Source organism: Pseudomassariella vexata, assembly GCF_002105095.1.
Source record: "Pseudomassariella vexata strain CBS 129021 chromosome Unknown BCR38scaffold_3, whole genome shotgun sequence".
Classification (NCBI taxonomy): domain Eukaryota; kingdom Fungi; phylum Ascomycota; class Sordariomycetes; order Amphisphaeriales; family Pseudomassariaceae; genus Pseudomassariella; species Pseudomassariella vexata.
The window spans coordinates 2,429,842-2,456,640 of NW_024467958.1; the positions used below are offsets into that span (position 1 = coordinate 2,429,842).

The 26,799-nt window shown below is 49.4% G+C and overlaps 9 protein-coding genes across 9 annotated transcripts; 5 read left to right on the forward strand and 4 right to left on the reverse strand.

Moving 5' to 3' along the window:
- The first annotated feature begins 165 nt into the window (after positions 1-165).
- BCR38DRAFT_424481 (uncharacterized protein) lies at positions 166-2,571 on the forward strand. Its single transcript, XM_040859658.1, has 5 exons — positions 166-848; positions 992-1,248; positions 1,356-1,650; positions 1,706-1,895; positions 1,949-2,571. Exons 1-5 carry the CDS (start codon positions 454-456, stop codon positions 2,255-2,257), a joined length of 1,446 nt encoding a protein of 481 aa, XP_040719128.1. The 5' UTR covers positions 166-453; the 3' UTR covers positions 2,258-2,571.
- On the reverse strand, positions 2,230-3,583 carry BCR38DRAFT_508046 (uncharacterized protein; the record flags this gene model as incomplete). The annotated part of the gene is made up of 3 exons (XM_040864964.1): positions 2,230-2,912; positions 2,970-3,127; positions 3,182-3,583. 3 exons carry the CDS (start codon positions 3,581-3,583, stop codon positions 2,459-2,461), a joined length of 1,014 nt encoding a protein of 337 aa, XP_040719129.1. The 3' UTR covers positions 2,230-2,458.
- Positions 3,584-6,644: 3,061 nt separating this feature from the next.
- BCR38DRAFT_363575 (NADP-dependent oxidoreductase domain-containing protein) lies at positions 6,645-7,988 on the forward strand. The gene is made up of 2 exons (XM_040857205.1): positions 6,645-7,443; positions 7,525-7,988. The coding sequence occupies exons 1-2, from the start codon at positions 6,776-6,778 to the stop codon at positions 7,853-7,855; spliced, it is 999 nt and encodes a 332-aa protein (XP_040719130.1). The 5' UTR covers positions 6,645-6,775; the 3' UTR covers positions 7,856-7,988.
- A 2,722-nt stretch (positions 7,989-10,710) lies between these two features.
- BCR38DRAFT_508048 (uncharacterized protein) lies at positions 10,711-11,744 on the forward strand (the record flags this gene model as incomplete). Its single annotated transcript, XM_040864965.1, has 3 exons — positions 10,711-10,900; positions 10,940-11,013; positions 11,210-11,744. The coding sequence occupies 3 exons, from the start codon at positions 10,711-10,713 to the stop codon at positions 11,495-11,497; spliced, it is 552 nt and encodes a 183-aa protein (XP_040719131.1). The 3' UTR covers positions 11,498-11,744.
- Positions 11,628-13,880, reverse strand: BCR38DRAFT_424486 (uncharacterized protein). Its single transcript, XM_040859659.1, has 7 exons — positions 13,221-13,880; positions 13,154-13,173; positions 13,060-13,093; positions 12,939-13,012; positions 12,500-12,876; positions 12,353-12,448; positions 11,628-12,291 (listed from the first exon to the last, which is right to left on the reverse strand). The coding sequence occupies exons 1-7, from the start codon at positions 13,414-13,416 to the stop codon at positions 11,874-11,876; spliced, it is 1,215 nt and encodes a 404-aa protein (XP_040719132.1). The 5' UTR covers positions 13,417-13,880; the 3' UTR covers positions 11,628-11,873.
- A 2,009-nt stretch (positions 13,881-15,889) lies between these two features.
- On the forward strand, positions 15,890-18,221 carry BCR38DRAFT_424491 (uncharacterized protein). The gene is made up of 4 exons (XM_040859660.1): positions 15,890-16,287; positions 16,354-16,618; positions 16,758-17,409; positions 17,473-18,221. The coding sequence occupies exons 1-4, from the start codon at positions 16,189-16,191 to the stop codon at positions 17,975-17,977; spliced, it is 1,521 nt and encodes a 506-aa protein (XP_040719133.1). The 5' UTR covers positions 15,890-16,188; the 3' UTR covers positions 17,978-18,221.
- Positions 18,222-20,785: 2,564 nt separating this feature from the next.
- BCR38DRAFT_320636 (DnaJ domain-containing protein) lies at positions 20,786-21,563 on the forward strand (the record flags this gene model as incomplete). Its single annotated transcript, XM_040854768.1, has 2 exons — positions 20,786-20,844; positions 20,930-21,563. Coding segments are annotated over 2 exons (693 nt in total), but the record flags the coding sequence as incomplete, so codon positions are not given.
- A 360-nt stretch (positions 21,564-21,923) lies between these two features.
- On the reverse strand, positions 21,924-23,193 carry BCR38DRAFT_455694 (eukaryotic porin/Tom40; the record flags this gene model as incomplete). The annotated part of the gene is made up of 4 exons (XM_040861827.1): positions 21,924-21,953; positions 22,022-22,141; positions 22,198-22,938; positions 23,026-23,193. The coding sequence occupies 4 exons, from the start codon at positions 23,191-23,193 to the stop codon at positions 21,924-21,926; spliced, it is 1,059 nt and encodes a 352-aa protein (XP_040719135.1).
- A 665-nt stretch (positions 23,194-23,858) lies between these two features.
- BCR38DRAFT_424501 (asparagine synthase) lies at positions 23,859-26,701 on the reverse strand. Its single transcript, XM_040859661.1, has 8 exons — positions 26,263-26,701; positions 26,096-26,146; positions 26,017-26,042; positions 25,924-25,950; positions 25,828-25,863; positions 24,627-25,771; positions 24,271-24,554; positions 23,859-24,220 (listed from the first exon to the last, which is right to left on the reverse strand). Exons 1-8 carry the CDS (start codon positions 26,286-26,288, stop codon positions 24,073-24,075), a joined length of 1,743 nt encoding a protein of 580 aa, XP_040719136.1. The 5' UTR covers positions 26,289-26,701; the 3' UTR covers positions 23,859-24,072.
- Between the last annotated feature and the right edge of the window lie 98 nt (positions 26,702-26,799).

Below are 26,799 nucleotides of genomic sequence, written 5' to 3' on the forward strand. Positions count from 1 at the left end.
CAGCGGTTCGCCCCGTCCTCGCCCCTAGCTTGGTATCCACAACCGCGCATAGACTTTCGTTCCTAACCACAGCTAGGCACGGTTCGAGTCGGCGTTCTGGGTCTTCCATATCTTATTTGAGGCATTTATTCGTTCGGTGTCAGGCGCGGCGTGTTCCGCTTGCTCATCTGAGCGAAAGTCGCACGTTTCGTGGGTTTTATAGTGCACTATCAACAGCTGAAAACAGAGCAAAGGGTAGCCTCTTCAGGGTTATTTTTTCCGTCACGGGAAATTCAAATGTATTTGACCGCCATGTACTACTTCAGCTGAGCTTGGGCTGCAACCATTCTGATCCTGTGTCTCGACAGCTTTGTGATAGTGAGCAGCGGCGCCTTGTCATGACACCGCATACTTTTGCCTTTTCGAACACCGTCGAGCCATAATCATTACTTCTCTTCTTGACCGAAGTCCAATATGGCTGCCACAGTCCCAAAGCCCCCTTGCCCGCAGGCCGAACCCCTCATCAACGCTGGTCTCCACGTCCTGGTTCCCCAGGATTCCGACTACGCAGCACGTGAGGACTCATACTGGTCAAACAGCGCCAAGCTTAAACCTGCCTGCATTCTCCTCCCCAAGTCTGCAGAGGAAGTTGCAACTGCTGTCAAGGCACTCGCAGCCGCGGGCGAGAAGTTCGCTGTCCGAAGTGGAGGCCATACCAACTGGGCGGGCTCAAACAACATTGCTGGAGGTGTAACCATTGATCTCAGTTTGCTGAACTTCACGGTGTTCGATGAAGCGGCGGAAAGCGCCGCCATTGGGCCGGGAGCTCGCTGGCGTGATGTGTATGCCGAGCTACACAAGCACGGGCGGTAAGTAACTTCCAAGGGACCAGTACTATGAACATTACCCAGATCAAAACAAGCTTAGCCGTTCATTGTTGCTATCAGGCTTATGGGAACCCGCAGTTTCCTACCTTATAGCAACGAAACAATGCTAAGTCCCATGGCTATAGTGTAGTCGCAGGCGGCCGAGAAGGCAACGTCGGGGTGGCGGGCTTGATACTTGGTGGTGGCAATACATTCTTCACGGCACGACAGGGCTTTGCATGCGACAACGTCCTTGCCTATGAGGTGGTGCTTGCTGATGGTCGGATCATCACGGTAGATTGGAAAACTGAACAATACAGAGATCTGTTCATCGCGCTCAAGGGCGGGTCCAACAATTTCGGCATCGTAACCAAGTTCACTATGAAGGCTATAAAGTGCGACTGTAAGTCCATGTCTTGACCTCGAACTTTCCAAAATATAACGGCTACCCTGTTGAATCAGCCTGAGGATCCCACGGCTGTCGAGTTACACTGACAGTGGATGTTGCAGGTGTCTGGGGCGGCATGACCTTCTTCCCCAAGCAAACGATCCCTGAAGCTGTCGATGCCCTCACGTCATTCACTAGCAATGTTTCGAACGACGTCGACAGTAACCTCGTGTGTATGTTCACCTACATGCCAGACTTTAAGGATGTAGTCGTTGCCACTTTGTACACGAACCTTGCTGGGATCGAGAAACCCCCAGCTTATAAGAAGTGGCTAGCTTTGCCGGAGATGATGAGCATGGTGGAGATGACCAGCATCAGCGAAATGGCCTTCAAGTACAACATTCCGGCGCAGTACCAGTGAGTGACCTCCCTCTAATCCTTACTATTGCCTCGCTGACCAGTCCATCCCCAGCAACATATGGTTCACGCTATGCTTCAAGAACGATCCTCGCATCTTGATGAAAGCATCGGAGCTTCACGACCAGCTCGTGGAGGATCTCAAGGTTATTGCTCCTGACGGCGATTTCACCACGCAGTGCTTGTTCCAGCCCTTACCGAAGCTGTTTGGGCAGCGGGTAACAGAAGCCGGGGGCAATGTTATGGTAGGTCTCCAGAAACCCCAGGAAAAGTGTTTTACTTACTTTATAAATCTTAGGGCGTGGAACACCAGGCTCATGACGGCATTCTGTGGTTGGCTGTGGCCATGATGAAGACTCCTGAGCAGGAGGCTCTCGCGTACCCCAAAGTCAAGGCGTGGGTGAAAACTGTGGAAGAGTACGCTGCATCGCTAGATGGCATGCTGGAGTGGGTCTACCTCAACTACGCGGACAAAAGCCAGAACCCACTGGCAAGCTATGGAGAAGAAAATTTGAAAAAGATCAGGGATGTGGCGGCGAAGTATGATCCGGACCAAGTATTCCAGAAGCTGTGCCCAGGTGGTTTCAAGATTTCAGATGTGAAGTGAAAGATCGAACATCTCAGGTGTGGTTCAGAGCAATGAGGGGATAATGTGTTTGAATTCAACCAATCGTCGCTTCGCTCTATAAGAATCCTCCTCTTTCAGGAAAGCAATAGTTGCTATCGCTCAACCGGCACAGCCCGCAACCTCAACACAGCAAATCAGGACCGCCTTACATCGACGACATACCGGGAAGCTCGCTGAGCCCTAATAAAAAAAAGTTGTTAGCGTCACCTTGGTAGAGTAGCACATGAATATTGGCTTACAGCCATCGATATTCTCATTGACCGTCGACTGCACCGCGCACTTGTTCATCTCAGTCACACCCTGCGACAGCAGCGGTCTTCCATTTTCGCAGGCATTGAACATGCATGAGTTGTCCATTGCGCGCTGCAGGGCGTCGCCCTTCCAGCCGAAGACGTAATCGGCGTGGGTGCCGTAGCCCAGGTTGTCGTTGTAGCTCATGACGAATGGGTTCGAGCCGTCCTTGGGCCACATGCTGCTGAACTTGGCTGTGTCCCAGAGAGTCTCGTAGGCGACCTGGGGCATGCGGACTGGGTGAGAGGCCGGGCAGGGGCCAGCGGGTTGGAAGGCTTCGTTGGCTGTGTTGTACATGTGCGATTGGTGGTCGGGGCTGTCGAGGTTCTTGCCGTCCCAGCATCTATGTTTTGTTAGCAAGCAAATGGGGTCTCCATTGAACATATGTGATTTTACTGACGATGGGAAGTGGTGGACCGTCATGATTCCGCCCTTGCAAGGCTGAGTGGGGAAGGTGGGAAGCTCGGGGAATCTTGTTGACTTGGTGTCGAGGCAAACGAATTTCAGACCCGTGTGTGTCTCCTTAGATGTGACATCGCCGACTGTCATGCGGAAGCCCTGATATAATTAGTCGCTGACAGCAGCCTATATTTCTCTGTCGACCCAACTCACAGGCTGGAAAGAAGTGATCTTCTGGTTGCCGTTGGAGAAGAAATCCTGCTGCGTATAATAGACCGTCATTCCGCCGTTGATGCCGGCAGGCAACGCATCGTTCTCCATGATTGGCACACGCTGGTATGAGCCGTTCTCATGCTTGAAGAACATGACAGCGGTCCAGTAGTTGGAGAAGTCCTCGGAGAAGACACATGTCGTGCAGGTGCCTTGGTTACCGACATCGCCCGACATGTTCGGTTTGAATGCATTTCCACCCACGATCTGGTGGAGATGAGTCGAAGGAACGATGCCAGGTTGAACAACGGGGTCGAGGCGCTGAATACTCAGAGTCGCGCATCCGAATCGGAGTGCGGCTTGGGAGGGCGCCATGAGCGCGGAGGCGAGATAAAACCACTTCATCTTGGCGCGTTACAACTGACTTGTTGATCTGTCCTGGAAATACGGGAAATTCTCAACAGAGGGCTGCGTAAAGCGGTTTCAGCTCAACTATATATACAAAAGCCGGGATGCTTCCATGGTATGAATCGAAATACTTGCCGTCCGCTGGTCCTTCAAAGTACTTGAGGGTAATCTATTTATCCGTCATGTGTCCATGCGGATGGACGAGTGACAAGCCCAAGTGTAAAGTGTCTCCCCGCATTCCCGGCATCAACCAGATTATCTATTCAAGTGCCGAAGCATCGGTACTTGCCATGATCAAGTCGGAACAGACACCCTCCGCTTGATGTCTTGGCCGACATATGCTGATTGTGGTAATGATGGCCCATGAACCGGCGTTTAAGATCACAGGACGGGCAAAGGGGGAGACCCGGGTTTCCCATCTTTGGTTTCGAAATCCCAAAATATATGCAAGCTGTAAACTGCTCAATCGGCTGTGGTACCGAGTACCGAATGCATGTTTTCTCCTTGACATGATGTCGTATGGATGGTAAATAAGCTGAATGTGTTGCTCTCTTCAGGGATGAAAACTCCGTATCTGTGTGTTTCATTTCTCGAAGTCCGGTTACATACCGAGCTTCTTGGCATACTTTCCTCTGCTGAGAACTCTCACGTTCGTAGGGTTCGTAGGGAAGCAAAGGTGTTTGAAATGGTTGACATGATCCAACTTGATGTCATCTTTCGCTGAGTGACTGGATAGATCGGGATGGTTTGGCTTTCCGTCTTCCTCATGTATGGAATGTTCCATGATGAAAATGGATTTGGAATTATTATGCATTTCGGCGTAACATGCAGTCGTACTGTGAGTTTGTCCGAGATTTGATGAATCTTTAACAAACCCTGATCTCATCGCTAGTTGCTATTTGCTCGTACATATTTGGCTACTATATTTCTCAGGGCTGACTAAAAGGAGGAAGCCACTGATATTGCTTCAATCCGTGTGATTGGAATCGACTACTGGCGCCAAAAATATAATCTTGGTTGGTAAAGAACTGCCGAATAAGCTGCCGGTGGGCGTAGGAGCAGCGGGTAACTTCATTAGTTCACTGGAGATTCTACAGAGTATACCGCCACTGTGCGCTCCAGATACTCCTGGGAACAAGTCACACTTTGGAAAGCAGACATCCAAAAAAAGAATGAATACTTCCAGCACCATTTCCAAACCCTTCGCTGGAAGTTCCTGAAGAACTTGGAGCAGGTTCTTGTTGGACCAAATTGACCGTCAAAAGACGAGGGACCCACTCGCTATAGAAGGAGGTATTTTTTGGTAGTTATAAGGTCTGACAGTTCTTTGGGTTAGCTCCAGAACTCAGACAATCACTGAGGCAAATAACACAAAAAATTGACGTATACGCATATGTGCGTTCAAAGATCCATGTCATCAGGCTTTTCCCTGGAAATATGGCACTGTATAGACGCCGGTAGATTTGCTTGTTCGGCTATCGCAAGTAATACGTGCGACGATGAAGCACCCGCGGCAGTCATGATCAGCAAAAGCTTCTAGAAGTTTTATGATGTATATTAATTTGTAGAGCTTAATAAAGGAAATTTCTACTATTCGACAAGAAGTCTTTTAATCTGCTGATAGTGGTTCGGGTCTCCGATGTTCTCCGAGGGAATCAAAGTATGGCACATGCACGAGAGATTGACCGATCGACTGCTTCGTCAACAGGGATCTATTTACTGGCTTCCCCAAAAGCCTTGTTATTCCCGGGGAATTATTTCCGTGTATAGAATAGGGAACGAAGGTCCCCTATCATCTGGTCTTCAGCAAGAACCAGTTCGCTGGCAGAGTCTGCTCAGATGCTTGACTGGCCAGGGAGCCCGCAGACCACTATCTAGCCAACTTGATATTAATGAAGCTCGTAAGAAAGCTCGAATGGCTGTTCCTGCACTCACGTAATACCATGCCGACTTAAACCAAAAGTAATCGAAATGACAGTTTGGTCCAGTTGTTTGCCATTCAATCCTTAAGAGAGTGGGTTGGAGTGCAGAGCTAGATCACCAATGGCTGCGACGCGATCTTGGAACGTTACTTTCGCACCACGTTGAGCCTCGATGATGAATGCTGCGTAACGCTTCCACTGCCTACAAGTCGGCCATCCGAGTCTCTTGTATACATCTGTGCTCACAATAACGTGAGACGGAGAGAAAGTCGAAGTTTTCAGGGTTCCCTTGATCTGGTTCGAGGATCACTTGAAAATCACACCCCTTAAGTGACCCAGCTTCCACGGAGATTTTACGAGTATGAGGTGGTTTATGAATGGGCAACCGTTGAACCATTCTTACAAGACAAGACGGCGATCGACATGGCACGGATTCCACTACAGTAGATTCCGCTGCAGGACGGATCTTCGAGATAGCGACGAAGGCTGGACAGGGCGACTTGCGCTCGAGTAGCACTATTCATTTCGAATGTAGTTAGTGGGACTATTGTAAGGTGGCTGCTAGGGACGGGTCGGACAGCTTCAAGGCCCAGATAGCATCGATCTTCTCAGGGGGGACTTTGTTGGTAGGTTGAGAACCAACGTAGTATGGTAGTGAACGCAACGCAGTCGCCAATAGGGCGAACCGACGATGCAGCGTATGTATTTAGTCCAGCCATTAGGGCACGGTTTGACATACGGGAGTACTAGTAGAGGTACCGGGGGCTTCGAGCCTACGGCGTATTTAATAATAATTTTTTTGGATCAGATTGAAGCGCATGTAATGCTAGAATCATATCACTTTCATTCCAAGAACCAACCATAGTTATGTGGTGAAAAACCGCAGGTCAAAGTGGTAGCGTACGAAAATCTGCCGAAGTGTGCAATTGGACCGTGGACTACGTTAGACAGTGAACTATCTAAGTAGTATATGGGCAGTCGAGGGGCAATATCGTCAACCCTTCGCCGCAAACGTCGTTTCTGATGCTCTTGGGAGTTGTCTCAGTACTTATAGGTCCTAGCGTAAATGGTCTTGTTACATTCCAGTCTCATTTCAGCCGATCTTCTCATCATACGAGATGTTTCAAGTCGCAGACGTCATGACTCCACCCACTAATCCAAATTTCCAGGGTTGTGTCGCGACTCTGCGACGATTATCCAGATCGGCTGTCCAACATCATTCTCAACGTCGCCAATTGGACCACAGCGAAATCATACAACCATCAACATGGCAACGCGCTTCACCCTCAAATGCGCCCGTGAATCCAGCGGCCTCATCCCCCTTCCCAACCTCTGCATTGGCACCTGGGCCTGGGGTGACTCCAAAACTTGGAACAACGACTCGTCCGCCGCGCGGCAGGACCTCGACGGCGCATGGGCTTGCATGCAGAAGCAAGGCCTGAACTTCGTCGATACCGCCGAGTTCTACGGCTCGGGCGAATCCGAACGCATTATCCGCTCCCTACGCGATGCGTCCCCGCCTGAATTTAAGTCCAGCCTAGTCATCGCGAGCAAGTTCTTGCCCATACCCTGGCCGTTATCCCGTTTGATGATGCCTAGTGGTATGGTGAAGTTCTGTCGGGAGAGCTTGGAGAGGTTGGGGTTGGAGACAATGGATTTGTATCAGATTCATGGACCGGTGCATTTTGTGAATTCGATTGATTCCATGGCGAGTGGGCTGGCCCAGTGCGTCGAGGAGGGTTTGACGAAGGCCGTGGGCGTGAGTAATTACAGTCGGGATGAGATGATCAAGATGGATGAGGCTTTGAAGAAGAGGGGGATGAGGCTTGCGAGTAATCAAGTTGAGTTTTCTTTGCTTCGCACGTTGCCGAGTACGGGTGGGTTGTTGGAGGAGTGTAAAAAGAGGGGGATCTTGATGATGGCGTATAGTCCCCTGTGAGTGTTGACCCCTGTCGCCATGCCTCAAGTGCATTACCACCCATTTGCAACCAATTGGCTTAAACGAACCCTTAACAGTGGTATGGGCCGCCTCAGCGGCAAATACACCGCCGAGAACCCGCCTCCATCTGGACGCAGATTCAGCAACTATCCGATGGAGCAGCTAACCCCCCTCCTGGATACTCTGCACAAGGTTGCCGGTGCTCACGGTGTTAAGCCCAGTGCCGTGGCACTGAAATGGGTTATTCAAAAGGGGGCGATTCCCCTGGGAGGCGTCAAGAACGCCAAGCAAGCAGAGGAAAATGCACACGCGGCTAGCGACGAGTGGAGTATTTCCGACGAAGAGATGGCCGAGCTTGAAAAGCACTCGATAGTCGGCACGACGAGCATACAATGGCAGCATGGATAATATTGCTATAACGCACAGTGTACATTATAATAAATGGCGCATCCAGGAGATGTAACTAAGTTAATCCTGTCTACTACACTGGAATCTCGTGCTATCCCCATATTAGTCCACCCTCAATTTTGTTGTTCCCTTGACTGTAGTATACTGGGAAGTCGGCTTAACCCACGAGATCCCCATTGGTTATGACATTGCCTTTTTGTGTCTGAAGGGATATATCACCTCCACGCACAGTGTTCCACTCTTCAGGGGACCTGATATAAAGATCTCGGAATGTTATACAAGTGTCAGCGTAACATCGTAGAAGTAAGAACTTGACTCTGGTGGCCGGTGGCACGGATACGAGGTGAAATAAGCCTTGTTCCTAGACAACGTCACACTACCGATGACGGTTGATTTCAGATTTCAGATCCAAAACTTCATTAATCCGAACAAATCCACAACAACTACTCTGATGTGTTCATCGATCGCTGGAATGTAAACTTGAAATTTCTTTGACTCTTCTACATGAGTAGCACCGGGCGATACATTTCCAAAAACATGTGATCTCCACCGACAAGGGCAGAACAATGACTTTTGCCCCCTTGTATTAGATGGATGTTTCCGCCAGTCGTGCGATCCAATCAAACTTCGTCCGGAAGACTCCAGGCATAAATGGAGGGACCAGTATCTCCTCCCAAGAATCGAAGCAGACCATCTCTCTCAAACCAGAGAATTCACCAGCCACGCAGCCCCCATCACAGCCAGATTGGAAAACTTTTGGGAGGTTGTTCTCGAGTCCAGGATTATCAATGCACTCTATCCATTGACCATTATGCTGCACCGAGATGACCGATTCCCAGAGGAAAATCTTTTGGTCGATAGCTGGTGAAGCGGACAGTGGAATGAATTGGAGGATACTGACTCGCGTTGAAGGTCAAATATGTTAAGTCTTCTCGACTTTTAATCAATTATTATTTACAAGTCAATATATTTCCATAAAGTTCACCACAAGTTGCAAGTGGGATAAAATAACAAGTTTATATTCGCCGGAATACAGCTCGTTGTTTCTATATTCAAGTTGAAATGCCCCTTGGGAGGCTTGTGCTGTTGCGCCACGGATACTCTCCCAGACGTTGAAGATTACAAACAAACAAACATCTATCCAAGTTAACTAGAGGTATTGTGGTCGTAAAATGGCGTGAAAACTGGTGGTTTCAAATTAGGTAGTCAAATACTTCTGACGTACCGAGCATATTGATATTCCTCTCTTGACCGCCTGCTCCGACCATGTAATATCCTCGGATACACCTCCATCATCTAGATCACGTGCCGTGACGTGTGCAAGAAGGTGAAACACCATTGCAACTAGTGATAGACCCTTCTAAAACCACCGGCCAACTATGTCTAGGTATCTGTATTATCACCAACATCTCGGGCCGCATGGGACCATGGCTATTCAAATGAGGTTATTGTTGGTTGGATGATGATGGCATCCCCAAAAGGGGTTGTCACCGGGGCGGCAACACTCCAGTCACCTTCGTTCCGCACCGCGTCGTGCCGTGCTGCTGGCTTGCATGGTGACTGACGACCAAACAAATAGCCGCTGTGCATATTGAGGTAAGTACACGAAAATCGGGGCTCAGTTACTCAGTTAGGATGTAGGTTACAGATCACTCTGCATGATGCACGCCTTCTGCCACCTCTACTTGTTCTTATCGGAAAATGGCTTTTTATAGACAAAAAAGCTGCAGTCCTGGCGCTTATATTATAGTTCAAATGCAAGCCTCGATAAAAAAAGTAATCAGTCCTGATAGCACACGGCGCTGCGATGCGATTTCACTTGGACTTGTTCCCCCGAAGACTCCAGTCCCACTTATTGTTATCTGCACGAATGTGTGCAAGTCTACCTAATCATTGCATATATGTCTAACATCTGTTTGCGATATGGGCAGGATCCAGTCCATTTACTCAATGTAACATCGGATTCACTCCCCGAGGAAGTTCCCCCTACTTGTACCACCTAGTCCATCTGCGAGGCGCAGCTGGCGCTCATCCGCGCGCATCTCGACCTAGCCACAAATTCGTATTCGTAATGGCCTGATCCAGTGCGATCACCTAAATTGGACTGAAAATGGATGATTCAAGCATTGACCTCAACATTTCCTTCGACGAATTCTGCAAATGTAATGCAAAGAGGGCCAACTCCCACCTGGGATAATCTGTTCTCCAGTCTCGACGCGAGACTATTATGACACAAATTGTAATATGATCTCACTTTGACGACAGGGATTGTAGATTTCTCAACAGCTGTGAAGACAATAGCATAGCCTTGGACTAGAAGAAAACAGAGCAATCCTTGATGCCAGATCCTTGACTCCTCTACATTAAGGCGCCTGCTTCTGAATAGCAGACATAGTGGAACCAGCCGGATGGTTGTTACGTCTTGACAACTTGTGTTGGTAATTATGAGACATATTCTCCTGCCCAAGAGGAGTATCACGGTCAGGGCGACCACGCCTAAACCCCAGTAAAGATTAATCCTACTTTGTCAGGCGGTATTTTGGAGCTTTTTATAACAGAAATTTCGTATTTCATCTCTAAATAGCCAGATGAAAGGTAGAAACATCATCGCGGCTCAACATACTACTTCTAGCCGTTCTCACGACCATTGTCTGGTGCAGATTGCCCATACTTGCAGCATTCTGTCTTGACCTTTCTAGGAATCAAAGTCATTTCCCCCAAAGAATACTTTACACCCGGCCCTTATAGTCGACACACCTAATATAACCGTCAAAACTAGATTATTCTCGCACCTTCCCCATAGCCTTCATCTGTATGTCATAAGTCTTTTGCCTTTGCTAACTTTTGAACTCACCATGGACTCACCATGGAGCAATGGCCAAGAACCTTACTTGACGTCACTGAAAATAAAACCAACGGTCATTCAGATGATGTCGAGCTTGCAGGGAATAGGCCCCAAGATGGTGATAAACATAGTTGTCCCTATGCCATCTCATGGATACAAGTTAGCATCCTATATAACCTTTTTCACGACTCCTTCTTCAAGTATATATCATGAAGTATGTGACTAGCTGGTTGTTATAGAAACCGTCGATGAAAACACCCTAAACGCGGGCAGGTACAACATCCTAATGGGTGCCGTTGCAGGCTTATATATAGTGAGTGGTTGGCTTTGGCATAGTTCAATCTCTCGTTCCACTGAAAGAGAAACCAATGCCGTGGGTGCTATAACAGTGTGTAGGTTCTACTCCAACCAAAAGAACAGAAACAGAAAAGACATTTATACTCAAATATGGCGTTCAAAATGATTCACGAAGTCCAATATCTCGGCACCTTTATATTAATAGCTATCAGTGGCTCTGTGTTACACAAGCAAGCCATCCAACAACTCATCCGTCCCTTGCCGACATCTTAGTGGACAACTTTGCCAACCTGATTGCTGGCACCAGCAGCTCCATATTTGCGACGCTGTATGATGCGGAAAATGCTGTCATCATTTCAAAGATCACAGATACCATGAAGATCCTTAGTATATTCTTCCTGGAGGCAGCCCTACTGAGCGTCGTTGGCATATTAATACTACGCACATACTCGCGGGACTTGGACGTCATTCGACCTTCTCTCCTAAGTTTCCAACAGTAATTATTGGATATTGGCCTCTAAATAGCCCAATAAACAATGGCACCGTGGGTGTTAAGCCACACCAGGAGAATCAATGGCTTGTTATTAAGAGTCAGGAAGTACCTGTGCAAGAAGTGTGACCTTGAGCCATAAGCGCCATCAGGATTTGAGTTAAATCGAGACTTAATAAAGTAGAACAAATCTATGATACTGTTAATTACCGCCCGTAGCTAACAAGGCTTTAGAAATTAAGGGTCTAGGTAATAGAAATTTTGGTTGCATCACGAGGTCAAGCAATTATCTATCCTACCAGGCCGCGCCCCCACCCCCCGTCTTAGGCAATCACCTCTAAAGCCCCCCGAATAACCTTCTAAGATAGACCATAAATAAAAATTCTTCAGTTGTGATTTTCCTCATCGGAATAAAACACGGTCATAGTCTTTGTCTGCACGATAGCCCTGACACTATCACCATCCCCACGGGATCCCGCATCCCAAGTATGGCCTTTGTCTGCAGAGCCTGCATCAACTTGATTCTTCCGCCGCTGCATTCGATCTCGATCTCCTCGCAAGTTATGATCACTTGGCTCTTCATTAAGGGTCATCATACCGTATTCAGACTCTCCAAACTTATTGTACTGCTTTCTCTTGTTGCTCGACCTCCCGAACGTCCGTAGGTTTGTATGTCCGGGGAAATGGGTGGGTGCGCTGGGGCTGTTGTCGCTCTCGCCGATGATTTTCGGGGCCACATCCCGAAAGAACTTGCGTAGTGTGGGCAAGGAACAGCAGATGACCAGGAGGTTGGCTTCCGCGCAGCTGGGACATGGTTAGTGGGATGCTCGCTTGGGCTGAGAATTAAATTGAAGGGAGTTCTCACATCCAAGTACATGGGAAGGCAATAGCCCATGGTTGATCCGTGTTCGTGAGAACAGGGAGGAGGATAACGAGGCGGACGATGGATGTAACGACAGTCCTGCAAATGTTAGGACCAACGGCATCAATATGGAAGACTGCATATGCTCACAGAGATCCAATAGTGAACATCAGTAACAACCCAGCCTTCTGCAAGTTGGGCATCTGTAACCCCAGGACCATGGGGATTGGAAGAACCAGGAGGATCACATCAGTCAAGATACCTAGAACAGCTGTGACAATGTATAACGCCGCGCGGTTGATGCAGTACCCTTCTGTTATCGTGATGTCCCAGTTCTTGGCTATCGGGTTACAGGCAAAGATCAAGCTGAAGAAGATGACGATCGTGTATCCAACGACAATGCAAATCATAGTTGTAATGCTCCATTGAAACCAGGTCTGGGGTGATATCCGGCGATAGAATAACAGCAGTGTGAGCTTTGCAAAGCCAGAACAAGGGGCGTATATAACGGGCGCGACGAGAATCAACTGGCAAGATTGTTAGTGTATTCAAGTTGAAGTCTATTGCTAATAGCTTGGCGGCAACTTACAATGCTGTAGAAATTGTACTGGTCAAGCGAGATTTCCCAGGCATGAACTCCCACCACCCCAACTGAGAACATATCTTTGCGACTGTCAGCACAAAACGAACACTTGAGGGCGTATACATACGAAGTAAGACTGCTTGTGTCCCAATCGAAGTGATCTGGTCGGAAGGTCAGTCCAGTTGCACCTTTCATTTCACAGGTTGAATGAGGGATGTTACCCAGGCGGCGACGAGAAAACCTGCAAAGGGTCAACATGAATCAACGGGAGGTTCTCAAGTTGCATACCATCCTCTAACTGGAACGTTCTCAAGACTGCGAGTTTGGTATAAACCCTCTGACCGATGAACAGCAATGCCAGAAAATTGCCCACAGCCGCAACCCAATAAGTCTCAATTTCAGCCTGTCGCTGGGGATGTGCAAAGTCGACATTGTAGCCTTCTGGTGCCGGAAGGAGAGTGAGAACGCCCTTGGTCATAGGCATGGTGAAAGAAGGTGGACGAGGTCGTTGGAAACGATCGAAAACGAAACGTGAAACCAACGGACTTGGGCCATGAGAAATGAGTATGTATACCCCCTACTGTTGGCACTCTTGTCTCGATGCAATGGGTTTGGTGTCAAGGGCTCCTCAATTACATGTTTGAGAAGAAACATGGGGTTAGGAATGCTGCCGTAATTCCAGCAAGGTACGAGCTCCTGCAGTTCAATCGACTATTCTAGAGATGCAGAAAAGGATGCTTAGATGTTCCAATCAACGGCTACTAGCCATGCGAGGGCTGGCAGCTTCATGCGACTTGCCTGAAACTTTCTCCCATGAAGGAAAAAAGGCGTTAAAGTGTTGATCGGCACTGAGTGAGACTCAACGTCGGAAGTGAGTTTCCTACCCTTGACAAGCCGGCTGTCTGTCCAATGTGAGCAGTCACTTAAGTACATTGGTAATGTTCATCACCGAAAATAGAAGTAACTCGCCATCTAAAGTGCTTGTTTGAAGAAGTAGCCGTCACTGAACTTTGACAACATTTATTAATTCGGTTGAACTCGTAAGTAGCGTTTATGGCTCGAGATATTTTTCACATTGTTTTCAGTTGATGTAAGCCAAAGATACCCAAAGATACAGTTTTACAGGGCCGCAGCCCGCCATGTTACTGAATAGGATGCGTTGGTGATCATCGTTCTACCGGTGAAGAGCTGAACTATAATCCTGGGAATGAAGAAGCAGGGATGATGTCAAATGTTCGGCATATCCTCAAAGTTCTCGTACATCGTAGGAGGTGAGATGTGCCGCCTCAAATAAGTAGCAAACAAAACACATTTCGGCGAGTTAAAAGCCAAGAGTAACGGCACAGAGATGTCGATTGCCCATCGCGATCATTACCAGAAACCTGGGCCGCCAGCCCTTGGGTAACTTCACCTACCTGGTCAGATAATGTAAAAGCATGCACGTTGCAACCAACCTTCACACCTAATGACTTGGAATTGGTATTTTCTTGACGAGAGCTGCTCGTGACCAATGTGCCCACCAAAAATTTTCATTCACCTGGTATATCACCAGAGAAGGTATGCCCACGGACCCGAAGTTCTAACTTGTATCAGTAAGTCCGCATGCATGGCACACACTAATGCGCTGTGACAGATCCACTTGCAATGCTTCGTTTCCCACTTCCCCATTCAACTTTAGATGTTCCGGAGATGCGACATCAAAAGCAACCATTATGAGCCAATTACTCCATAGGCATAGACTGACTGGTTGTCAAAATTCCGAATCTCGTAAGCCAACCGTGATTTATAGTGGGCGAAGAAACCTGAAGCATACTCGATTCCCTTGATGAGACCCCATCTGAGCCTCAGCTTTTGAGCTCACGGGACAGGCTGTGCTGTGCGAGCGTTGACATAAATCACCCTGGTATTACACACGCTGAAAGGCTCTTGGCTCTGCGTTGTCCCTCATACGAGCCGCCGCATCCCCGTGGCAAGCGGCACTTCCCATCAGTCCAAGCCTGCGTTGGGTAACATTGTGTTCATGCAATATTTTAGCAGGGTTTCTAGAAACGGTGTGGGCGATTCCACGTTTACGCTGCTTGGCTTCCGGCTTTGCGGGTCAGGACATCAGAATCCTATGGTACACCTGGCACGCCGTTAGCAAAACATTGGCTTGTCTGGCTTTGACTTACAACAGGGCAATCTTAGAGGCGTGGAAAGCATGTGATCTTAAAGGAAAGCCAGATAAGAAGACATCTCGGCGCTCAATTTCTGCAATCGAACAATCGTCCGCGTGGATCATCTTCCGGCACGGTTCCGGCGATCCTCTTGGTCGGAACACTGCCTACTGATCCACTTATCCAATCCAGCCTTGCCTTTTGTCCGGATCGCTCAAGGGTCGAGGTCCCCTTCAGTGGAGTGTCTGAAGAACTAGTCTAGATCTCGCGCACAGAGGAAAAGGGGGGTTGTTGAGTGCGCAGAGCAAACGACAGACAAACAGCTACTCAATTCAACTTACGTCTGACCTAAAATTGGTAATAAACTCCTGGGAGATTCCTCGCCAGCCTCTCTCCGATACTTGCTTAAATATCGGCCGTTGCTTAACAACAGTTTAGTACACCCCATAAGTCCATATCCCGCACCAAATACTTCACTTCAAACGCACCATATTGAATCCAAGAAACGCCGTAAAGGTAATAAGTAAGCTGTATTAGTGGGGAAGTAGCTAAAAATTTATTACAATTTTGTTCATATTGTTTCAGTGCGTTAAGATGAAATGTTGACGTGTAGGATTTAGTAGGGATTGGATGCATGAAATGTATTCTTATGGTGCGTGGCCTCTGCCTGAAGCGGAAACAGCCTCGGGGAACCTGGAAACTCCAGTGGGCCCGATCTCATTGCCGCACCCGGGACAGGCTGGCAGAGCCCCGGAGCTCCTCTTCCTTCATTTTATCGTTGGCAGGGTTTAAAGCGATGCTGGTGAAGACTATTGCCTGCACAGTATATTGCTTTCCTTGCCCTAGGACACCCCTGGAGTCTTCCACGCAGCCCGATTCCCCGGAGAAAAAGTATGCAGGCGGCTATGAATACTTGTTTGAATATTGAGAAACGATGACGACTCCTTTATGGTGCTGATCCCCCGTTTTGTGTGACACGTCCTCGTTCCTGCATCTTACTACCGGCGTTAATCAAATATTAACTGACTGCACGCTCATCAACTATCAAACGCATCAACCAATCAAACAAATTCCTCTCGACTTGCCGGGGAACTGCAGCCATGAAGGGCGCATCCAGTACTGCAGCACTTGCTACCACTGCCATGTTGAAGGCGCCAGGGACCGATGCATTGTCTTTTCAAAGCAACTCAACTTCATGCGTAAGGGTCCTACACTTAAGCAAGACTGTGAACCCAAAGCTTTCGTAAAGTACTAACGTGGCGCAGTGTAGCCACCTTATCGCCGCTGGCTTGGGGGAGAGGGTCTTCTTCCCGAACCAGACCGTGTATGAAGATCGGATTGACTCTTACTGGTCCGTCAGCGCTCAGTTGCGACCAAACTGTGTTATCCAGCCTCAGTCAGCAGAAGAAGTGTCCTTGACTGTCACTACACTGGTTGGCGACTCTGGCTGTCAATTTGCGGTACGCTCAGGAGGCCACACAACTTGGGCAGGTGCCAATAACATTGAGAATGGTGTCACCATTGACTTGGGTAATGTTTGTTCTTCTTGTCGCTTTTTTTTCGAAAGATTTCCTCAGCTTCTAGTTTGTATTTCTTCAGGGGCAGCCTCGCAAAGCCTGCGACATCCTATCACTAGTTCATGTCCCGACCACTTACTAACCTCACCAAGGGGATATGAACACCACCACGTTTCACCCTGAAAACAGCACGGTGACCATCCTCCCTGGATCGAGATGGCTACAAGTATACCAAACATTGGATGCCATTGGCATGACCGTCCCAGGAGGTCGAGCCGGCACCGTCGGAGTGGCCGGCCTCGTAACCGGCGGCGGCAACTCATTCTACTCAGCCCAGACCGGTATGGTGTGTGACGCCGTTGTCAACTATGAAGTCGTTCTCGCCAGTGGAGAGATAATCTATGCTAACAACGACGCCAACCCGGACCTGTTCCGAGCCCTAAAAGGAGGTTCGGGGAACTTCGGCATCGTGACACGGTTCGATATGGAGGCTTTCGAGGCCTCCAAGCTGTGGGGTGGTGCTACCATGTATAACAAGACCTACAGCGATCAGCTCCTCGATGCCATGGTTGACTTCACCGATCACGTTGTGGATGATCAGTTGAGCAGTTCCATTATCTTCTGGACATACCAGCCTGCTCTGTTGGATACGGTGGTTCTGGCAGCGTATGAGAATACGGCTGGCGAGGTTGCACCTCCCGCATTCGACAAGTATATGGCGATACCGGCGAACATCTCATCGACTATGCGGATAACCAACATCTCGGATATTACACATGAGCTAGAACAGCCGACAGGCTACCGGTAAGTAAACAACCCCCTGACGTCATGATTATCAAATGGCATCCTCTGACAACTCTCTCACAGCGATATGTGGTTCACTCTCTCTTTTAAAAATGATGAGCGCGTTCTCTCCAAAGCCGTAGAACTGCACAACCAGCTCGTCGAAGAGATGAAAATCGAGTCTTCCGACGGCGACTTCATAACTCAATGCATGTTCCAGCCCATGCCCTCTCTCTACGCCAAGCAATCCGTTGAGAAAGGCGGAAATATGCTGGGCTTGGACAAAGTCAAAGAAAACGCAATTCTATGGCTCGCAACCCTTGCTGTCAAGGGGGCGGACCAGGAACTCATAGGTCGCCAGAAGATGATCACATGGGTTAACGCAGTCGAGGAATACGCCACGTCTATCGACGCTCACAATGACTGGATCTACCTCAATTATGCCGACAGCACGCAGAAGCCACTTGAGAGTTATGGCGCTGAGAATGTCGAGAAGATTCGCGCTGCAGCCGCCAAATACGACCCTACCGGCGTGTTTCAGACGCGGGTCCCGGGCGGTTTCAAGATCTCCCATGTGACGGCTGTCTAGGATGATTTAACAGGATATCGAGACAGGTCGAAGATTGAGACATTAAACACTTCTGCTAGCTCCGGGTCAGCCACCTTACTTCATGCCAATGTTGTAGGTCATACTATTTCGAAAGTAAAGCAAGCTGTCGCCGTGTTGACGCGCCGTATTTCTTCGTGATTCAGCGAGGATATGGACAGAGCCACATAGTTATATTGAGTAGCCTAATATCTTTGAGCCATGCATATTTCAAGCTTCTGTGTACCTCCTTTAATCCATGGCCTCCGTGGAACTTTGTGTTGGGTCATAGAAGTGCAATATCTTGAAATACGTTTTCCGTGCCCTGCCAAAGCTCCCTTCATCATCCCGGCGTAGTAAGCCGGTGCGAGGATCAAACCCCCATCTTATTACTGCCGTCTTGTCTCTCAGTACCATCGGTTGATTTTCCCATGCCAGCAGGACTATCTGATCACCCTTTTGACAGGTATGGTAGGCTCTGCCGACGCAGCCAGTTTCTAGAAAAACCAGTGCATATTTACTGCAACGTCAAACAGATCGAATATACACCATCTTTTCGGCGAGTGTATTTATGAGGAGGATGATAGTATTATAAACAGAATCAGCTTCCAGGCGAGAGTGTAGGCGTGACAAGAAGTCCAAGATGTGGAGATTCTCAAGTCGGCTTTGACCACCGTAAAGCATCAGATTAAGCCAGTTCACGAAGGCTTCTTTGTCTGGCTGATAATTGTGCAAACAAATGCCTCAAATGCAGCATCGATTCGATTAATTTGTCCAGGGTAGTCTCGTATAGCAGACGCAAGCTTGGCCCATGCTACGCACGTCTTTGTGAACTTGTAGTAGTTGTTCTCATAGACTTCTGTAAGTCCTGTAAGCGAGCAGGAGACCCCTCGATTGACTTTACCAAGTAGTATGCATATTTTAACTCAATTGTTTCGGATTTGTTGCATCGTGTCCTAACTATTTCGACGCCTTAGGTAGCAAGATAGGCTGTCGTGTTGGCGTACATCGCTGTATGCCCACAGCCCCGAGTGCCTGACGTATCGCACCCACCAACACCTTGCTTCATTCTCTCAAGTCAATTTGGGATCCATGTTGGGATCAGCGGGTTGCAGAAATAGCATACAAGATCGAATGGAGGCTCTACAGATTCAGGGTTGCTGCACCGGATTTCATGTTGGTTCCGAGTGCTCTAAGCAAACCTGAGAGTCTGTGACCATGAATATCTGCAGCCGCGCTATTTCATTAGTGATCATGGCTTCTGCTGATATCAACGACTTGAAAAATAAGATCCGGGGTATTGTTGATTGGCTATACACTACGGTGCAATTCCTCGCAACCACCGACTCCTGAACAGTACAGTATAATAAATCAGGGTTTTCCAGAATTTGGGCAAAGGACTTTCCCGTCGCAGTACTCCCTATGTAAATATAGTATCAAACAAAAGCCGTGTGGTAATTGGCGAGATGAGTTGCACGGCATGGATTTAGGAGACAGAGGGAGTGGGGAGGGGGCTCGGTGAGTCGTGTGTTGCCAGATCATACCACCAGATTATCAAGGGGAACCAAGGACCTTTGTCGGTTCATCTGTCACTCCGGTGGAATATAACGGACTAAAACGTGTATAATTTGAAGGCTTTCCAGTACAATACGTACCGCTTTTGCATTTGCTGCCTCGTATGGAATTGCGCATCAATGTACATGGCACCCGGTGGTTCAGAAGATGGGAAGCGAGAAGAACAAGAAGATACTGACAACGGCCATGGAGAAGGCCGATGCCAATAAAGTGCCGGAAGAGCGCTGGCGTTGCAGCGTCAGCCAGCCCCTACTAGATAAGGACGCGCTCCCATAGATCTCGCCCATCTTTCGAATCTTATGGTTTCTCTCTTCAAGACCATCGTAACTTTGGTCAATACAAACAAAATCGATCCATAGTGTCCACCTTCGGAGGCCGTGTCGTTGGCGGACCAGTGCCTCGTGACAGTTCTTGGTCACTAGGAGGTCCTTGCCGTTACAGCTGATGGACCAGCCTCATATGGGTGGCTCTTGTTGGGCTCATCCAATGCGTGAATGCGACATTGCAACGGAAACTTGCGACTGAGTGAAGGAAGTAATCGAGGACCCGAATTGAATTGGTTGATGAGAGGAGTTGGAATTAGAAAGCAGTGGCCATGACGATGCTGTGTGTTGACTTGACATGGTAGTAATTTGGCATGGAGAAGAGGAATGTCCATCACTTTGAGCAAGAAATGGAAACCATCGATTCAATTTTCAGCTAAGTGAGCATCCAGGAGATGGGAAGGTACGGCCAAGTACAGGGCTACAAAACCCCGCCTCAAACCAGAAGTAACCATCATAAAAAAAGAAAATAAAAGATCTTTTTTTGGCCTTCATATAAATCTCCAGGTTGAGGCATGGATTATCATCAAAAATGGCCGACTACAAAAACACCATGCGCCTCATGCATGCGCCACACCTACTAGTTGAGACACGGTAGTTGCAGTGGGGCGCCCCAAATCGTTGGGTTCCATGTCGTCACCAAATAAGTGGGACCCCAATATGCAAGCTCCGATGTCGAACTTGCCTCAACCTTCCTTCTTCCACTTCTACTAACAAACCATCGGGATGAGGGATGCCACTCCTCTACACAGCATTCCCCGCGGCTTTTCGCCTGAGTTTCCTTTGTCCAAAATCTCGGGTTCCATCAAAATGGCTGCCTACACCAGCGCCATCAACAGCGCTGCTAAATCAGTGCGGTCGGCGGCCCTTCCACGACGCCTCCGTCCTGCGCAATTGTGAAATCGACCGCGCGACCACGCATTATGAAGCTCTGAAACTCACTCCCGAGGCTTCGGCGGCGGACATAAAGAAGTGAGCCTTAATGTTCCCATACCCTCCATCCCCCTCCATCCCAACCTGTCAGGACTACAATCCCAACTAAAATCCAACTCCCAAGATCCTTCTACAACCTCTCCAAACACCACCATCCGGATCACAACCGCTCCGACCCCACCGCCTCCAAACGCTTCATGCGCATAAGTGAGGCCTACTCTACGCTGTCGTCGCCTAACAAGCGTAGCAACTACGACCGCGACGTGCTCGGGCTGCATTCCTCTTCGCACGGACGACGAGGCGGTTCATACAGCAGCACCACGACCAGTAACCCGGCAGGCGGTCGCCCCGCAAGTGGTCTCAGTAAGCGGCGCAGCACGTTTACGGGCCCGCCGCCGAGTTTCTACCGGTCTGGGGGATGGGGCGCGCATAGTGCCAAGAGAAGGGCTGCACATGAGGAGACCACTGGGGGTGGAGGTACGTACTCTGCTAGGGCGGAGAAGGATCCCAATACTAGGAGTTGGTCGACGTATGGTGGTATGGGGCCTGGGCAAGACCCGTTTGGACACCATGATGAAGTGCCGCACTTTGATAGAGAGAGCCATGAGAGGACTGGTCACCGGACGGAACAGATGAGAGCGGCTAGAAGGACATATTCGAATGAAAGCCTTTACAAACCGGACCGGGGAATAGCTGGTATGTTTTTTGTCATAGGGGGCGTGCTGATGCTTAGTTTCCTCGGCCCTCTCGCGGTCAGCAAATTGTCGGGTGGTGGAGGAAGAGACAACAGCCGAGGCAAGTGGGATAAGAAGGCCAAGGGGTAACCTGTCACCTGCAGGTGTTGTACATAGAATGATACCAACGTGCACCTAGAGCATCGCAAATTGCGATTGGACATATCCCTTATCAACGACGAAGCCTGGTGTGTGCAAAGCCAGGGTCAGATTTTCGCGTAGTCTAATCTACATACAAGAGAGGTTTCTACGGTGGACCGAAATCTGTCTGGGTTTGGGTAGCGTAGAATACAACGGCTTTAGGTAAGTTGGGTATGTGCACGGGATATGGAACAAGTCATCTCATCAGATGAAGTCCATTGATTCCTCAATCCTTGCATCGGCTTAACCTTCGAAGGTGAAGCTGACACCAACCTATTCCGTAAGTTAACCAAATTGGGTTCGGGGCTATGCATCTGCGGAACGGGACGCAATGGACAAACCTTGTGGGTGGCCTGGTCGAGCTTCTGGGTATCGAAGGAACCACCGAGGCCGAGAGTGACACCAGGGCGGAGGAGGACATTGTAGGCGACGGCAGCGACACCACGGTCGTTGATCTTGGCCTGTTCATATTGTAAGTTTCTTGCACTTGAACGAGCTATTTCTCATGGTAACAAACCTTGGCGAACGAAACGGGGTCCAGGCGGTACTTGCTGGAGACCTCGAGACCAACGGCTTTGCCACTCTGGGAGTTCCAGGTAGCCTTCGCAGCAGCCTCGACCTGGCTGTTGACCTTGTGGTAGTAGCTAGCAGCGAAAGTCTTAAGGTTATCGCTAGCAACTATGGAGGCACTATAGGTGGGGGCAGTGTAGCCGACGGCGGCGCTGTAGCCCGTGACGGCGGCCTTCTGGGCATCGTATCCAGCGGAGGCACCAGCAAGGAAGCCCTCGTGGCCAATGACGGCGTCAATGTTGGCAGTCGGGCCCTTGAGCAGGTCGAAGAAAGCTCGGCCGTGGAAGGCAGGCTGCTTGAAGTGCAGGTTGAGCTTGGCACCACGGGCCTGGCTGGCGGGGAGGAAGGAGAAGATTCCCTCGGTCTTCAGTCCCTTGGCGAGGGCGTCGGAAAGCTCAACCTTGGACTCGAGCGCGTTGGCGGTGTTCCACGTCTGGGTCAGGGTGAGGCCTGCGCGGTGGTAGAGCATTAGCAATGAAGAAGGGTGACTTGGGATCAAGAATATGCCAAATTCCAAGGGCATGGCGCGATGGCCAGGCACGGCGATTCGAGCCACCGACAAGGTGGCCGAGCTGGTCCTTCTAGGCTCTCTACGCACGGTACCATAACGATCACGTCGAGTTCTGCTGGAGGGGTTGGGGGTTGAGGTATATTTACCGAGCGGCTTGTCTGTGTATTTGCCCTCCATCTGGACTCGGAAGACTCATTGTCAGCCATATCCGGAGCAGATTTCTGTCATCATCGTCAAGAGCTCCAAGCTCCAAGGGAGACTCACAAGTCCACTCGTCTTTCCCTCATGACTGCTTTTTCCTGTAGTCTTGAAGGCCACGCCTGACGCGGCGGTCGACTTGATTTCTATCGAACCGCCTTGGACATGGTAGTAGTCCTTGTTGATGAGATCGCTCGCGGGTTTCGCGATGTCGGCGAAGGCGGGAACGGACATGATGGCGGTGTTGGTGTCTTGACGTTAGGCGGTTTGGGATGAAGATTGATGCCACAAATTTCAACGGGACGGGCTGAAAGAGATGCTCAGCCGATGTACCTGAGTAGTTTTGGCGCTAGTGCGGTTCGGGTTTAATGCATAAGTGACACCGGCACCAAAAGCCGAAAGGGCAATAACGGGAGGGGTACCCTTTATTCCACCGATATGCCATTTTATTCCTCTGGCAGTTTAAAGATATTCCAGTGTTAGTCTATGTCTGAGCTCAAGACTATACTGAAGTACAAGTAGGAGTGCCCTATTCCTTTGTCCGCTCAATTACGTCACCCCTTGTGTTCGCAACGATCCTGCCAGCATCGAGTGTACCTCATACGTTTAGTGGTTAACAAATGGAAGTGACCATTTTAATGTGTTCTTACTTTCACTTCCTTCATCTACTACCTTCCATTGGATGCTTATTTCCGGAATTAATGCCCAATGCTGGGTCACAAATCGATTCCATACATCTTGCATGAATGAGCTGGACTCCTTTATACGCATTGCCCTGACTTCAAGCCCGGAGTGGTTAGTGGACACCACCAAACCCTCAAATGCCGAATGCTTCGGTTCTAACTGATCACCGCTAAAAGAATCACGCATCTAAACCCTAAGGCCAACAATTATTGCAAAGTGAGGCCAGGCCGTCTACATGGCAAGCCTATGTATTTAGTCTATGGTATAGATTCTCATCCCGAGTCCAGCATCGCATCCTCTTTTGCCAAGATCCAAGTCTAGGAATCCACATTTTCACCCAATAGCCTAGTGCAATCATCAGAAGAACTGGTCAATTAGGCCCACCCAAAGAGATAGGATAGATGGACCACATATTCCGACACTGCCCCGTTACGCCTCTTCGTCGTACTTCTGTTGGTGTGTCGAGATGGCCCTTCCACTGGGATCGGTCTGCTTGGACCACGTAGGTGTCCATCGCATCACTGTCGATGCACAGTGAGGAGGGAAGTGCTCGTCGAATATTGTTCGGTACCAATACCTTTATCTACGGTCAGTATAGCTCAAAGCTCATAAAAACGTAGCACTTACGCCTCTTTGGTATCCGGAATGTCGTCACCCCATTCGGGCTTGGGGTTCTTCATCATCTCGTCCGTGACGAGGAGCTCAGCGTTGTCCTTCAGCGCATCGATCCAGCCGTAGCCAACACCATCGGAGAATTGCTCTTTTTGACGCCAGAGAATCTCATCGGGTAGGTAAGGCTCGGCGGTAGGATCGTCGGATGTGTCAAAGGCTTTCCGCAAGATGTGCTTCTCGATCTTGTCCTTGGTGATCATCTTCTCTTGAGGGTCGATGTTCATGCAGTCTTCCAGGAACTGGAGCATCTTGTCAGTGGCTTTTCCTTTTTTTCTTTCTCTTTTGTTAGATTGAGCTTCGCATGAACTTACCTGCTTGTCAAGGAAAGGCACTCGGGCTTCGAGACCCCAGGCTGAGGTGGACTTGTTGGCTCGGAGGCAGTCTGCAAAGTGCAAGTTCTTGACACGGCGGACAGTCTCCTCGTGGAAAGCCTTTTTGTCGGGCGCAGCATGGAAATATAGATATCCACCAAAGATTTCGTCACTTCCCTCTCCACTGAGAACCATCTTCACACCCATGGCCTTGATCTTCCTTGAGAGAAGGTACATGGGAGTCGAGGCACGGATCGTCGTCACATCGTAGCTCTCGAGGTAGTAGATGACATCGGACAGAGCGTTGAGGCCATCCTCGATAGTGAAGGTCATGACGTGGTGCTTGGTGCCGAGGAACTTGGCCACCTTCACGGCAGCTTCGTTGTCAGGCGAGCCCGGCAGACCGATGGAGAATGAGTTGAGTTGAGGGAGGTACGTCACGGTCGACAGCTTGTCGTGGTCGTCGATACCAACCAGTCCCTCGCCCTTGTCTTGGTCCTTTGGCTTGACTTCGACGTCGCCGTTGCCAGCCAAAGCCAGCTTCTTCAACCTCAACGTCTCCCGTTGTGCAATGGACGCGACCAGACTCGAGTCCAACCCACCCGACAAAAGCACACCGTATGGGACTTCAGCCATAAGTCGTTTCCTCACGGATCGCTCCAGAGACTCTCGAACAAGCTTGAGATCAAGCGGCGTCTCCGGTACTTTTGAGCCATCCCACCACGTGGGCTGGAAATAACGCGTAGTCTCACCCGTCTTGGTGTCGTACACATGTCCCGGAGGAAACGCGCGTATGTTGTCGCAAACGGTATGGAGGCACTTCAGCTCCGAAGCGAAGTATGAGGTTTCGGGCTCTTTCGAGGACCAGCCTTGGTAAAATGTTGTGATACCAATGGGGTCGCGCGCGCAAATCGTTCGGTCGAGCTTCTTGTCGTACAGCACGAAAGAAAACATGCCATCGAGGTATTTGGGCGCATCGAGACCGTACTCCATATACAGGGGAATGATGACTTCACAGTCGGAATGCGTCTTGAAGTGGTACGGCGTCTTCAAGTTCTTTCGGATCAGACGGTGGTTGTAGATCTCACCGTTGACGGCGAGCACGATGCTGCCATCCTCGTTGGTCAGAGGCTGGGCGCCGGATTCTAGAGCCACGTGAGCTTGCGCAATCTTGGGGGTATGATCCTGGGCGGCAACGTACCAACGCCGACAATACTGAGGCGCTCATGGCACAAGACTACAGTCGCAAATAGTTAATCCAGTATTCCGTGTTGGGCAGAGTAGTCTGGGGTCATACTCGTGTTGTTGCAAATCACATTTCCACCTATGCACAACCCTGATCAGCATTCCATTCGTATAGGTTGTGAAGTATTGTTGGTTGTTGACTGACTCCAATCGGGACCACGGTGGCGGATTCTGTGGGAAACGGTCAATGCAAACTCGTGAAGCTGTAGAAGTTGGTCACATACTGCTTAGCCAGTCGCAGAGCCGTCGGCTTGAACTTGCACACGTCAGGGTGCCTACGCGCAGAGGTTGTGTCAGTTTCCAATGGCGAGCAAGGCAAAGGTGATTACGGCGGGGTCGTGTAGGAGTTGCCCCTCCATTGCGTGGACAAGTCGATTGGATGGGCACTTACGAGTGACAGGCGAAGATGCCACACATCTTGCTGTCTCCTTTAAGCAGATGCGAGTGCAATTGGGGTTCGAAAAAGCTTTGAAGATTGAGGGAAATTGGGTTGCCAAATATAAATTTATTCTTTATATTTGGCTGAAGATGTTAAGTTTGCCTCTCGATGTGAAGTGGATGAAGGAGGAAAGAACACCGAGTCATAAAATTTATCGTCCTGAATTTTTGGATACCAACCATTCATACCTCGAAGTAAATTCTGGAGCAAGGGTTCAGTATGACTGTCCGCCGTGTTCTTCATTGCCCGCTCAACGGAAGACCCATAGATACAAGACCAGCTAGCGTTGAGGCCGGGCTTCAGAGATAGTAGTCCGCTCGCGTTCGTGTTTATGACTGTTGGAGGGAGCTCTATCTCTTCCGGCCGATCTCGGCGCAGGCGATTATTGGACAGGCTGCGTGCCGTAGAGTAAAATAATATTAAATACGCCGTAGGTGTTAACCCTCGGTACCTCTACAAGTACTCCCTTAAGGGGCTATAGATGATATA